A 14,812-nucleotide genomic window follows, 5' to 3' on the forward strand; every position below is an offset into this window, starting at 1 on the left:
AATGTACTAATTGCCTAAGCCATTACTAACTTATAGATTAACAAATTCAGAAAGCAAAACCCATCAAAGATTGAGCTACTGAGATATAGTAAACCATTAACTACGAACCTTTTGATCCAAAGAAGAAGAAGAAGAAGAAGAAGGAGTAGATAAAAAGTAGAGGTGTTTTCCTTTGAACAAAGCTGCTAAGCAAAATGTAAGGAAATGTATATAATGAATTGTCTTTAAAATGGTGAGTGAACAGTGAGTCGTCTAGTTAAAACGCAAGTTGTCGATTGTTGGATGGGTTAATTACAAATTTACAACCATCCACCTTAAACGATGGTGGTATTTGTGACATAAACCTAAAAATTCAAAATTTTACAATCAATACTTTAATTTAATGTTAATTTGATATCCACTCTGACATCTAGATCAGTATTAAGGTTCTTGAAAATCAATAAATAGTAAGATGCTTTTAAAATGTTGTGTCATTGTTAAGATCAATAAAAACACACCAAGTGTTAGGGTTCAATGCAAGAATTGAAAAACAACTTTGAGTTCAACAAACTTGTTGATCTTGAGTGATTCAAGTAGATTTGAATGTCGATTTCAATAGAAAACATTAAAAAATGTCAATTATCTATTCATTCACAATATTTAATTGTTAATTTTTCTTTTTATTTATATATAGTTTTATGTTTACGTGTATGTTCATGTGTGTGTATATATATTTATTCATTTTTTTTCACAATTATTGTTTCGTACCCCATGTATATACATAAACATTCTTGGGTACTCACTATTTTAAATATTGGGTGTTTATATGTTTACATCGCTGGGTGATGTAAAAAGTGTTTACAACAATATGTGTCCAAGTAGGTTCAGTTTCTTAAACATTTATTCTATTCCACTCAGCTATTCTCAAGCGTCGTCAACATTTTTGGATATGTTAACTCAATTTTGTAACTAAACAATCCCAAATTTAATTCTCTGACTAGGCATGCTTTATTAATACGTTGATGGGGTATGCTTCATTAATTCGTTGGTACCCTCCCGCATGCTATGGTATAGGACACTTATTGAATTAAAATGTTTACATAAAAAATTTATGTAAAATAAACATTTCCGTTAAATATAAATCTAATAGTTGTTTTGCTAATGCAAAATTTTTTATGTTGATTTATAGATTTAGGCAAGTGAATTGAAATTCATCTATTGAAATAAAGCAAAATGATTAACTTGTATTATACATTTGATTATATAAGAAGTGTTATATTTAAGATTATTTTTGTTCTTATATTAACAAGGAATTTTCTTTATAAAAAAAATTGTATTTGCATGTATTGTATAAGTTATATCTATTCTAATGTACTTCAATGATGTACACAATTTTGTAAGTAAATTTTTTTAAAAAAATTATCTATCTTATGGTTTGATTCTTAAAAAAGTTTGTTTCGCTTTTCATCATGATGATAGATAAGTAGTTTTAATTATAATATGTGTGTGTGTACATATTATATACAATTTTACCATGTTGGTAACAATTGAACATCAAATTTGGTTCAATTGTTTGTGTGTACCATCAATTATTAATTTGATCTTGAAACAAATTATTTGTGTTATTAAATGCTTCTTTGCTTCATGAATTACTACCAAGGAAGATTATGATATAGATGTCCAAAGTACTATTTAGAGATGAATGTGAAGTTTTGGGAACCTTCTTCCATTTCCCTTTTCCTTTTAAATATTCATCATTGAAAATTCTATATGTAAAAACTAGAAGACTTAATACAAGTATGCTTACAAGTAGTGAATGATATATCATCTAATTATCATGCATATTCTTATATTTATTCTAATCTTTTACTAAACATTTGTTTAAACATATTCAATATTTTCATGTGCAATTCGTTAATTGTTTTATAAGTTTTTGATCATTGAGTTTTTGTACAATAGGTTAATGTATGTTATTCAATATATCCATATGGTTTTTCTGCTGAAATATGGTTATAGAGTTGTTTCGGTTTTGTTAGGAAATGATTTTTCAATACACACACACACACACACACACACACACACACACACATATATATAAATACTAAAGAGATTCCCCTAATATAACAACCTCATTTTTAAGCATCCACAGAGAGTACAAAGGACGCTTGTTTCCTTTCATAATGATGGAATGGAGGCTAGAGGGTGAGGTAGTAGGGTACATATATAATCCAAAGAAAAGAAAAATAGAGGATGATTGTTGAAGGTGATTAGAGATGATGTTTTACCTTGAGTTAGAGGTTGTAAGGAAGTCTTGAATTTCAATTATATCCTTTATAGTAGGTGGAGATTTCATTGTTTGTTCTTAGGTGGAGATTTTCGTTTTTTTTTTTCTTTCTCCTGTGATATGACTGGATATGTAGTTAGCATTCAAATTTGCTTTTGTTTGTCATTTACAAAAAATAAGATTCATCTTATAGGTGAATTTGAAGTCATCAATGGTATGAATTTTTTGAATTTTCTAGTTAGAAAAAAAATATCAGTTATTTGGTTTTATGGCGCATTTAGTCATGCTTTTCTAGTAAATACACTAGTACACTCACCCAACATATGATAACAAGGTATACAAAAACAAATCTCTACTTCTTGTCTTCAATACACAAAATAAAGTGCTTAGACATTACGAGCTTTACTAAGAACTTAATTCCCACTAAAATACATAAAATAAAGTGGATTGATATTATATTCTCTAGAGAGCCAGACAACTAAACTTCGTGTCAAAAAATTAACATACCCAAAAACAAAAATCAACAGAAACCACAAAACAGTAAGAGAACTAAAAATTGGTACTTGTAACAATGACTATATAAAATATTTCATTATCTGACTAATGACACAAAAAATAACCCAAATGTATGGATTACATAAAACATAAAATTGTAAATGCCTAGTAAAAATCATTGTTTTACAAATCGATAATGACAAAAAAGAAAAAGAAAAAGGAAACCCAAATGTATGGATTACATGTAACATAATTTTGTCTACCTAGTACAAAAAGCTTGCACAACCCAACACAAACTAATTTTATTTTCTCAAATCCAAGGTTTTTTCTTCTTCTTAGCTTGCACCCTTTGAATGGCTTTTTCCAAAATTTGCACTGCCACACACTCATTGTTAGCACCACTGGTCCACCACCATATATTGCTATTGTAGCAAGTGAAGTTCCTACGTTAGTGAAACGAATAGTCCTTGCACCTGCAAATCTTAAATCCCCAAAACTAGCATCTTCATTCCTTACACGTCGAGCACTTGCAACAACAGCAAGAGAGTGTGAGGTTCCAATTTTGAAGGGTGTCACGGTGGTGGAGGGATGGTGGAGCAAAGCAATTTTTGAATTGGGGATTTTGAGTTTACAAGAATTTGAATTTGGGGAGAGGCATGCATGCAAGAGAGATGTGGAAAAATTGGTTTATTTTAATTGATTTTGAAGAAGGGTGCTTTAGTCTTTTAAGTTTGTTCCACATAAGCAAGAAACATGTGCTTGTCACGTGCAGTAGGATTTTATTAAACATAATAACAAAAGTAACACCGGGGTGCAAAGTGTGATAGTTTAGTATGCAAAGTGTGCGTTCAAATAGTTTATGGTGCAAAATGTAATTTGATGCATAGTTTAGGATGGTAAAAAGTGTAATTCCCCCTATTAAAATTATTTTTATATGTATGTTTATACATATGTTTATATTTACATTTACATTTATGTGTTTTTTCATAATTATATTGTTTTGCACCCTTATATATACATACACACACTAAGGCAGGCACGATTATATTATATTCCACTATATAAAAATGAAGAGTTGGACTTGATATTTGCTTATGGTGTGATAAAAAAAAAAATTAAACATGTAAACGGCATGAGTATAAAAGAAGTGATTGGGATGGGTTTGTTTGTTGTATATACGGTATGCATTTACCTTTTTATCTTTAAAAGTTATATATGCTTAAAAAATTACCTTTAAAAATAAATAATTTTTTTTATCTTACATCTTGAGTTCTTGAAAAAGTTTTTTTTTTATTTTAATCTTGATAATAGAAAAGTTTTAATTATAATGTGTATATATGTATCAACATACAAGTTTACCACGTTGGCCAGTTAAATATTAAATTTAGTTCAATTATTTGTGTGCACCATCAATTATAAATTTGATCTGTAAACATATTATTTGTTTTATTCAATGCTTCTTTGCTTCAAGAGTTCCTACCTAGAAAAATTATCCAAACTATAATTGGTAAAGAATGTGAAGTCTTGGGAACCTTCACACATTTTTCTTTTTCCTTTAAATCTCGAAAACATTTATGATTGATTCTATACTAATTTTGCAATTTTTTTTTAATATACAAGATCAAAGAGTCAGTTAAAATATTATCTTCTCTTTTTGTTGTGAAATATAGTTTTGACAATATTCATCATTGAAAACTCTATAAATAAAAATTAGAAGACTTAATATGATATATCATCTAATGGTCATAAATTCCTTTTGGCTTAATCTAACTTTTTATTAAAACATTTGTTTATACATATGCAATATTTCCATATACAATTTGTCACTTGTTTTATACATTTTTGATTATTGGGTCTTTTTACAATAGGTCAAAGTATATTATACAAGTTAATTTATAATTGTACTCAAATTAGACAAAATAACCTCAAACAAGGTATAAAGAAGTTTGATAAGTTATTTATTGGATCGGATAGCATTTGTAGCATGCTTTAGATAAAGTTTTTTTTTACAATAAATTCTATTCTTAGACCAGATATTAGGAGTTACGCTCTCACAGGAACCAGTATTTGGTTAAATGGGGCGTGAATGCCCAAAAATACTCAAATAGGCAAAAGTAAAATGTTTGCTTTTGAAATTCCACAGCAGTGCTAATTGTTGTTTAACATAAGAAGTTGTGCCTAATGTATGATTGACATGAATGCCCAAATAGACTCAAATGGGCAAAAGTAAGTGTCTGCTTTTGAAATTCCATGACAATGTTAATTATTGTCTTGTATGAGTGCATCTTGACATATGTATAGCATAAGGAGTCGTGCCTAATGGAACAACTTAGAACAAACCAATGGAAAACACATTATAAATTTGTGATATATTTGTTTGATGTAAAGAATATCTAGGAAACAATTAATTGGTGTGTGTGTACATATAAATTTGATATATATTGTTTAATGCAAAGAATGTCTAGAAAACAATAAATTGGTGTGTATGTAAATATATATATATATATATATATATATATATATATATATATATATAAAATTATTTTTATGTTTATGTTTACATATATTTACGTTTATGTGTTTATTCATAATTATATTTTTTTGTGCCCTTATATATACCTACACACAACAAGGCACAAATGGTTTTCTTATATTCCTCTATATAAAAAAGAAAAGTTGGACTTGGTATTTGTTTGTGGTTTGATAAAACAACATTAAACGTGTAAACGACATGAGTATATAAAAAGTGTTCGGGATGGGTTTGTTCGTTGTATATACAAGATGTATTTACCTTTCTATTCTTATAAGTCATAAAGGCTCAATGTGGGGGTTTGTTTGGTCTTTTGGACGCAACTTGAATTTTAGGCAGAAAATCCCAATTGAGCAAAAAATCCCAGTTGAGTTGATGGAAATCAATTTTCAGTTTGCTTGCTCTAAACTGCTTCCACAATGATAGAGAATATAGAGAGGACGAAAGGAGACCAATGGCTAAAAATTAAAGGATTTGGTTGGATTTATTATATGAGCAACTGTGAGAAGGGATTTAAATACAAAGAGTTTAGAAGTTCTGTAGTTGGTGCGGGATCACATCAATAAGTTTATCTTCTGAGTAGAGTCTAGAGTCTTAAGTATGAGCTATATTGTAAAACTTTTCTTTATATAGTGACTTTCCTTATTGGAGTAGAGGTACCTTTGAATTGTTTTTTCCCTTGGGATTGGTTCTTCATTGGTTTTTTTACTTCATCAAATTTTGTTTTTCATTCCAGATGTGATTAATTTAATCACCAAAAATGTGTGTGTGTGTGTGGGGGGGGGGGGAGGGGAGAAAGGAAGGGGCTTGTTTTATGATTATTGTGTAAGTTTTATTGTGAAATTTCTTCTACATTAATATTAGTTTTTTTTAACACAATTAGAATAAAATCTTCCTTTAAAATGATATTGATTAGAAAGTGCGGGAAAAAATATTGAAAATACCATGTGTATGCCAAAGTGGTGAATTAACTATTGGCAAGCACATGGTACTTCAACAGATATTTCGATATGAGCAGATAATAATCTTATAGGATACAATACTAACTAAAAGATTTAAGGGACTATTAGATGATTAGATCAGTGATTTTTGTAATCCAACAAAAGATTATAGTAGGCTAAAGTTGAATGGTCATAAAATATTTTTTTCACCCTTTTTGTAATCCAATAAAATATTTGAAATGAAACCTATAATGTCCGCTTGACTATGCAAACGCAGAACAAATTAGAGTTGAAACTACATACGTCAAATGTTTTCGAATTTATTGTTCACCTATATGGTTGTTGAAGCGTGAAGAAAGTGGGTTTTATATTTGCTGATTCTTTTCTGTGCCATGAACCTTTGGGAATAAAGAGTTGATTGGCTTGATCTCAATGACTGGTTTAATGGACATTAAAAGGCCTTTTAGTGTTTCAACCTTCACTACATCATGGACCTCTCAAATCTCAACACCAAAATCATCCTGATAGAGATGATTGGAACCTACTTAGTTGGAAAACTAACCACTTCAAATTTAATATACATATTGCATGTGTATATGCATAGATTGGCTGGCATACATGTCCTGTTGGTTTCAGGTATAAAATGGTTCTTGTTGCTGAAATATTCTCAGTCCAGCTCATCAAGTAGCAAGCAATCTTGCTATTGATCTTCCATGATACTAATGTTCAATGGGATTTTGCATTAATTGCCAACAAAGATTTAGTAGCAATATTTATCTCACACATTAGATATATGCATCTTCCCTCTCCTAACGTATAGGCTCCACAACCGTGTTTGACCCATGTGCTGTAAAAGGAAGGAAGCATATATCAGATGCATGAAATATCTTCTCTCTTTGTAAACACTTGTTCTTCAATGAGAAACACATATGCGATGTGATGGTTGGAGGAACTAATTCTTTTTTGCTGCCATTTCTATTCTCTCCCATTTTTCTCTCCTCTTGATCTCTTCTTGGCGAGCTCTGTATTCTCTGAGGTCAATTTCCTGGAGGCATTTGGAGTACAAAGCTGAATCCAAATCTTCCAGCATTTCCTTTATAATTTCTGTAAATTGCCGAACGCTCTTACTCCAATGCCATTTGAGATTTCTCTCCACACCTTCAACGACAATCGGAAATACTTCTTCTATCTCCAGTGTTGCCATCTTCACAAAGTGTTCATTGTTCCACACATATAGTGCACGCTCAGCGACCTGAATCCAAAATTATATAGGACACTTAAGTTCATCAGGGAAATAGGAGAGGGATATGTAGAACCAAAAATAAAAGCTAATTGACTTTCATAGCAATATTAAGCAGCAGCTAGTCCCATAAATGTACTTTTTCACCCATGAGGCTCAGGATGTTAGTCTCAAAGATTTGATCAACATTCCCATATGATAGCGGAGTCAAAGATTTATCAACATTCCGGTGTGACGGATTGGGGGAAAAAAGTAACTGAAAATAAAATACTTGGAATGGCAACTCTGGTTATAGTAGTTGTTAATTCCAAATTATCTTTTCTTTGGTACAATTAATTTGCAAATAAAATCGAATGCATGAGCGATGAAACAAAGTTCGTAGGACTATTCTAAAATTCATTAAAACTATTGAGAAAAAGTATCATTGAGCTTACCTGTGAGTTCCAACTGTTCGAACACTTCGTAATATGGGTACATAGAGGAAGTGCTAACTTTCTGTACTGATCAGGATCTATATTCTCCACCAGCTCCTCCAATTCCTCTAATAGCAAAATCTCCTTCTGACAATTAGTAACGGGCCAATACCTTAAAATTCCTCTAAAAACAACCCCTCCAAGCACAGGCTCCTTCTGCACAAACTGAGAAACACAGTAAGCCAGCTGCCTATGGTATGTATGCATCCCCTTGGTCTTGTGCAAAGGAATTAGCACTCTCATTAAAAACAACTTATGTTCTTCTTTGAGTGGAACTGTAAAACCATTGATGAGAGTTCCCCATATCTCTAGAAGATCTCCAATGCCACAATGCCTCTCCTTTTCAAATATGTAGTGCAAGAACACATCATTCATTGATTTCCGCATGAATGAACGATAGAATGTGAACCTTGAATATATCCAGTGGTACACATTCTTCAAGCTCTCACGTTCCCTTGGGTCTTCAGATCGGAAAAGAGAGAGGAGATTGAGAAGGAAAGGATGATTGACATAGTTTCGAAGTGTCTCAGGATCCATGTTGATAACTAATCTTAATAGGATATCGTAAACAATTTGGAGATGTGACCATGTTGGTGGAAAAGAAGAAATGGAGTCTTCATCATCAATCAAGTCTGAGCTGATGCTGGGGTTGGAAGGTGGAGGGAGTGGCCGGAACAGGTTGATCGATAGCATGGACATGAGAGGCGCTAAAATTTGATCTTGGAGTTTTTTTGAGGATTTTAAGATGGAGAGGAGCTGAGTGAGCTTGACTCGCTTGAGATCTTGCTTTGAAGGAGATTCTAAAGGGTCAGTGAAGGTGAAGATGAAGGTGCAGTGAGAGATAAGAGAAAGAGTGCCTTCATTTATAGAATTAGAAAAGGATGGCCTGCTAGTGATGCTGCCATGCTTAATTCTATTCATATTATGGGATTCCAGATTAAAGAGGTCCTGCAGGGTTTTTCTTTGAGCCCCCATTTTTTTGATTGGTGGTAAGTTAAATGCAAACCTAATGGATCTTGAATTCATAACATCGCCCTCCACCTAGAAATTTCAAGAGAAGGAAGTGCCAGTTGAGCTTGATCTCATTGGCAAGCACCCATTTATTCCTTGACTCCATCCATGAGCTTCCTCTCTATTTTCCACCATCAAGATGGTTGCTTAGAAATGTTTGATTGTATCTTTTCTAGGGGCCTTAATGGAATTTTAAGGTATTTCCTACCAATCACAGTTTTTTGTTGGGTTCTGAAAGAAAGGCCAAAAGGACAGCTGATGTTTTATAGACAAGAAAAGTTGTAATATCCGACCTACAATGGACTATGGAATTTTCATAGCCATGTGACAAGGAAAGTGACAAAAGTCTTTGTGGATCTTCTATGTTGCTGTTCCTCATGTGGGTGAATGACACGTGGGGTTTTCTAGTTATTGTAAGTTGGTGGCCATGAATAACAGCTTGTGTCTCCTCATAACAGCATATTAGCCAAAGGTACAAGACAACACCGCATACATGTGCCTCGCCAACCTACTTATCTGAAGGTTTTGAACCAAAGGGTCCACATCTATGAAAGGAAGGGCTATCTAACGGACAGTTTGGAGCTACTGTAATTAAAACTACCAAGTGTAGCAGATCAAAGTGGGATGAAATTGATTTAACAAAAACTATGCAGACTGCCTCAGACATTCAAAAAAGTTGTAAAGAAGTTAATAATGACCACTAGATTCTTGAAGAGACAAATTACCAACCACTAATAAAAAGAGGATGGTGACCAACAATAAGTAAGAGGGAGAGGGAGAGAGTTAGAGAGAGAAGAGAATGGTGGTTGGAAAAGAAGAGGACAATGAAAAAGGACATCCATCTATCTCTTTTTTCAAACTCCTATTATGAGAATTACACTGAATCTATGGATAAAAAAAAAATCTGATTTGATGTTGCAAAGTGCAAACCAATAGTAGAAATCTGAAATCTGCTATGTTTATTCATCACATCCTTCACTAGCACAATTGATCAATTGTGAAACAAAAGTAGCAAAACATGAATTTACACACAAACACAGACACACACATGTATACACGTATAAGCATAATTTAACCAAGGAACAATGGCTCTTAGTATAGTGGTTAGTTCTATAAAACGGTTGAAGCTGCTTGACACTTGCAATTTTGAATGGTCAAATGTGAAGATATATTTATTTTTTTGCTGAACAATTTTAGTACGAAGCACCAAGGCCTAAAGATTTGTCATAATGGAAAGTTACACAATGTTGTCTTAAAGAAATTAAGATAAAGGGATTCATAATATTAAAAAAAAAAAAAAAATCAAAAAAAAAAAAAAAAAAAAACTCTAAGATAAGGGGAACATAGTAATTAGAACTAGAAGCAAATATAATACAATAACATGCCTAATAATTAGCATCAAATAAGAACTATTCAATTGGGATATGCATTTAGTTTTAACTCAAATTCATATGTCTCTCTGACATCCTGGCAATATGCAGATCTCATAAACCAAAGGCTGGTAAAAAGTATAAAGGTTAAAATTAATACACCAACTCTTTTAAATACATTCTAGAGGGCATATAAACAAGGACACAAGCCAACCCAAATCCAGCTTCATATGTTTTCTATTTTTGACATTTTAGTCATTAAACAAAAATTTGAGGAGTATTTATTTATTTATTTTTGGAACACTTGGTTGGCTTGGATGCTCAATCTTATTCTTTCATTATGCGCAAACATAATTCATAGAGAGAGTTGTACATAAGTACCCATTGAAAATGATAAAGAAAAATGTGATGATATCGAAGAGAAAGTTATAGGCAGTTGGTGTTATGGAAAAGAGTGGAAATGAAATTTAACTTATGGATAATCTAATAGAAGTCCAGTAAATTAGCCTTTCTAAGGCCTCTCATGGTCAACACAAGTTCATCATTAGCCTTTCCAATTAACAGAACTTGGACACCTATGTGATTTGAGCAATCTCTGGTGAAATTGCATGCCAACCAATCCTTGTACTTATCTCTAAAAACTTATTCCTAACTCTTTACATTACAAGTAGCTTTTCACCAAATATTCTTTGCGAACTTAAGATGTCTTGAAACATGGTACAGCACAGAAGTATAAGTTACCACAAAATAGAAAAATGTTGCTACCATTCATTCTTCATTACATTGATGATGAGCATTAAGGATATCTGGAAGGTCAGAACTCATGGAAAACCTGAACCATCTCTTTTTCTTGGTGTATTGGAGACAAGGCTGAATAACCATCCCAATCATCACAGCCAATAAGCTGATAGCCATGACCTTGAGAGAAGCAAGAGCTAAAACCACAAAAATTAACAGGGTTGGAGGAATGCAGATCAAAATAGCTCCACATGTACCAATGGGTATCTTATAAGGCCGAGATGCTGCCGGATATTTCATCCTTAATTTCACAAATGCTATGAACTCCATAATCATTCCAAAACAGTACAAGAAGTTCTCTGCAGCTACAATCTCTTGAAAGCTCAACCAAGAGAGTAAAATTACACCGGATGCAGAAAATAAAATTCCAGTGAGAGGAGTTCCATAGCGAGACCTCTTGCTAAAAACAGAAGGAAGCATCTCACGCTCTGCCATCCCCAGAAGTTGAAAGGAGTCGCTACTCATCTCAGCCACAAACATCCCCATGTTTGACAAGGCAGAAGCTGCTTGGATCCAACTTCTCCACCATACACCTCCCAGTACTTTAGCAATATCTGAGAAGTACCCATCAGACCACAACTCACGATGAAGTGGAATGGCTCCTGTGCCAATTAAAAGAGGCAGGAAGTACCCAAAAACAACCAATAGAAGAGCATAAAACAGGGCCTTTGGGAGAGTCTCACTCGGGTTGTCCACCTCTCCGGAAAGAGTACTAATTGAGTCCCAGTAGTTCAGATTCCAGAAGAGAGTATTCAAATACAAACCCCAATCTACATTTCCTAGATCAACCACAAACCACCTTGAAGGCTTTAAGTCTGGAAATGCAACAATTCCCATAAACAAGAAAGGAAGTAGTGAAAACACTCCAAGCAATATAGCAACCCATCCCACAATGGTTAAACCTCTATAGTTCATATAAGTGAGAACCGCTGTCAAAGCCAGCACTGCTATTATCCTAGGAACACCACCTCCTAAAGCTGGGATAGCTGATTTCAGATAGTCAAGAAACAAAACCGGGTATAGAGCATTATCAATAACCCCACTAAGCCATTTCATCCAACCTTGTTGAAAACCCCAGAAAGGTCCCAAAGCTGATGTAACCCAAATAACATATCCACCATTCTCAGGGAACATAGTACTCATCTCTGCAGTTATCAAGGCCTCTGGAATGCTCCATATAAATGGAAAAAGCAATAAACCAAGAAGAGCTAAAAGGGGACCTCCAGCCTTGACACTGTCTTCAACACCAAAAGGGCCTCCAGAGACCTCATAGAAGATTAAGAAAACTAGGGGTATAATTGATACCTTTTGAAATTTATCTAAATTTGGCGATGATGCTTCACCCAAAACCACATACTCAGAGGTATTATGCTCCATCATTTGAGCAGAATTTTGCTTAGTTAATGAATTTTTCTGTTTCTGCATGTAATATAGAACTAGTAATTAAAAAAAAAACTTTTATTATAAAAGGAATGAAATGGATGGAAATGAGAGAAAAACAACCAAAGTCTGCAATCTCACATATTCAAATAAATTTTCGCTAGAGGAGGCTTTTCTGCATAGCCCTCACAATGAAAACTAAGCACATTTTAGTTCATGTTTTACAACATATATCTAATAGGTCTCCCTTTAACTCATTTTATCCATAAAATATCAAATTCTGATAATCAAACACAAGCATGCATGCACACATAAGGGCCAACCCAACCTAGTGCTCGTGACCAGCTAAGCTAAGGCCTATATGCTAATAAATCCATTCACCAATTGAATAAGCCAAGCTAAAACTTTCAACAAGCAATCTTGAGCAAGGTCAAGAAAAAGAGCAATGCATTTTAATATTAACCAGGAAAAATAAAAAGGCCATTGCTTTATACAAGAGTGTCTCTAGCATTACTAGAAATTTTACTGCATAAATACAAATACAAAGTGACGTGTCACAAATGGCAAAAAAATTATTTAAATATTTATTTATTATGTTGTGCTCATATATTTTGTTTACAGGTTGCATTTGGGATAGCTTATATTAAGCAGCTTCTTATACTATTTACCTTATTTATGCTATTATTTATAGGTCTCATGACACTTTTTGGTATTATCCATAAGTCTCGTTGTATTAGTTCAGATAACTTTTAACTTATCTATAATCCTTTTAGCAAAAGGTTTTAAGATTCAGTTAAATAAACCATTTCAACCCTAAGTTTCAAACCCAAAAAGGGGCATACACAAAAAAGAGGAGGATTACCGTAGATTGACAGCTCTAAAATTTTGGCACTAAAGCTTGTTATTGGAAATTGACGCCATTATTGTTGAAACAACACCAATCACGTTATGATGCTTTGCAGCAAACTGGTAATATTAACTTTATCATTTCTTTATACCAAATTATGATCCTTTTCTAACCTTTTCTCCACACAAAAAAAAAAAAAAGAAAAAAAAAAGAAAGAAAGAAAGATTTTTTGTCATTTTGTGGGGTCAGAAAGTTAAGTGTTAAGTTCCTCCCCCTATATATGTTCCCTGCAAAATCAACTTCGTTTGTTAATAAACACTCAAAGTTCTTATGTTGAATTCTTTACACAAATAAATTTACAGACACTCCCACATGTGACATACATACACAGAAAGACTTGTAAAAAATGAAAAAACAATAACAACAATGTTGGTTTTACAAGCCAAAAGATAAAGCAAATGGGGTTTCAATTTACATCCATATACCCTAAAGAAGCAGAAAATATTTGATAAAAAGTACAAACGAATGAAAATATTACCTCTCACTGGGTTAAGGTAAACAATCTCAGAGACAGACAAGACAAACCCATAAGATCAAAACGACTTGAAGTTCAAGTGTGAGTACATAAACAAAGAAAAAGAAGAAGATACATATAACTAACCATTCAAAAGGGGAGTGAGACAGAGCTGGAGAAAGCGATGGTGGTTTGTTTTGTAGTGATGTGTCAGTCACAACGTTAGATATGAAGCGAAGCTGACACGCCATGAAATGAGAGTCCCACTTGGCATGTTTCTGAGAGAGAGAGACAGAGAGAGAACGCGAATCCTACAAATCCGACGGCAGAAATCTCTAATAAGATGTAAGTGTCGGTCCAAATCTTTTAGCACATTTTCCTGTTCTATTATATACTTCACAAATAAAAATATACTATATATGTATCTAATTTATTAAATATTAAATTTATACTTTCTATTATTTCAATTATCTAAATATGATGGATTATTTATTTATTTATTTTAAGAAATTAAAATAATAGAAGACATAAATCTAACATTTAATAAATTAGATGGACATAGACATGTTTTTATTTGTGGAGTATATAGTAAAGTAGGAAGAGTGGAACAGAAGATTTGGACTCCGTTTAACTACTATGATTTGGGCAAAAAAAAAAATCACCATTCTGGTCTCAAAACATGATTTATTGCATTTGATAAAATTTACAAATTGTGCCTTTTAGGTCCAATAATGTGATTTTTTTTTTGTGTTTTGGTATTGGACCATGCAAATAGCATCACCACAAAAAAAATTATGGGTTTAGTTTGCTTTCAGTACTTTTTTAACTAGAATTTCTTTTTGTTTTAATGAAAAACTATCAAATCACTCACTAACTAAATAAAAGATGGAGATTAAAATCTGATACAACTTGCTATTGCTATTTAAGAAAAAAGAAGATGTCTAGTTAAA

At 32.7% G+C, this 14,812-nt stretch overlaps 2 protein-coding genes across 3 annotated transcripts; both read right to left on the reverse strand.

The window, feature by feature from the left end:
• Positions 1–6,666: 6,666 nt before the first annotated feature.
• On the reverse strand, positions 6,667–9,090 carry LOC142642886 (serine/threonine protein phosphatase 2A 57 kDa regulatory subunit B' beta isoform-like). Its single transcript, XM_075817325.1, has 2 exons — positions 7,904–9,090; positions 6,667–7,481 (listed from the first exon to the last, which is right to left on the reverse strand). The coding sequence occupies exons 1-2, from the start codon at positions 8,966–8,968 to the stop codon at positions 7,182–7,184; spliced, it is 1,365 nt and encodes a 454-aa protein (XP_075673440.1). The 5' UTR covers positions 8,969–9,090; the 3' UTR covers positions 6,667–7,181.
• A 1,701-nt stretch (positions 9,091–10,791) lies between these two features.
• On the reverse strand, positions 10,792–14,119 carry LOC142642857 (putative polyamine transporter At1g31830). 2 transcript variants are annotated; one of them, XM_075817290.1, is made up of 2 exons: positions 14,010–14,119; positions 10,792–12,540 (listed from the first exon to the last, which is right to left on the reverse strand). In XM_075817290.1, exons 1-2 carry the CDS (start codon positions 14,010–14,012, stop codon positions 11,092–11,094), a joined length of 1,452 nt encoding a protein of 483 aa, XP_075673405.1. In that variant the 5' UTR covers positions 14,013–14,119; the 3' UTR covers positions 10,792–11,091. The 2 variants fall into 2 exon arrangements, with proteins under 2 accessions (XP_075673405.1, XP_075673406.1); XM_075817291.1 differs by lacking the exon at positions 14,010–14,119 and adding an exon at positions 13,887–13,989.
• Positions 14,120–14,812: the final 693 nt, after the last annotated feature.

Source organism: Castanea sativa, chromosome 7 (assembly GCF_040712315.1).
Source record: "Castanea sativa cultivar Marrone di Chiusa Pesio chromosome 7, ASM4071231v1".
Lineage (NCBI taxonomy): Eukaryota > Viridiplantae > Streptophyta > Magnoliopsida > Fagales > Fagaceae > Castanea > Castanea sativa.

Coding starts and splice junctions, on each gene's coding strand:
- LOC142642886 (XM_075817325.1), bottom strand. CDS start 8,968: ATGAATTCAAGATCCATTAGGTTTGCATTTAACTTACCACCAATCAAA. Junction 7,482..7,903: donor CGAACAGTTGGAACTCACAG/GTAAGCTCAATG, acceptor TTTTGGATTCAG/GTCGCTGAGCGTGCACTATA.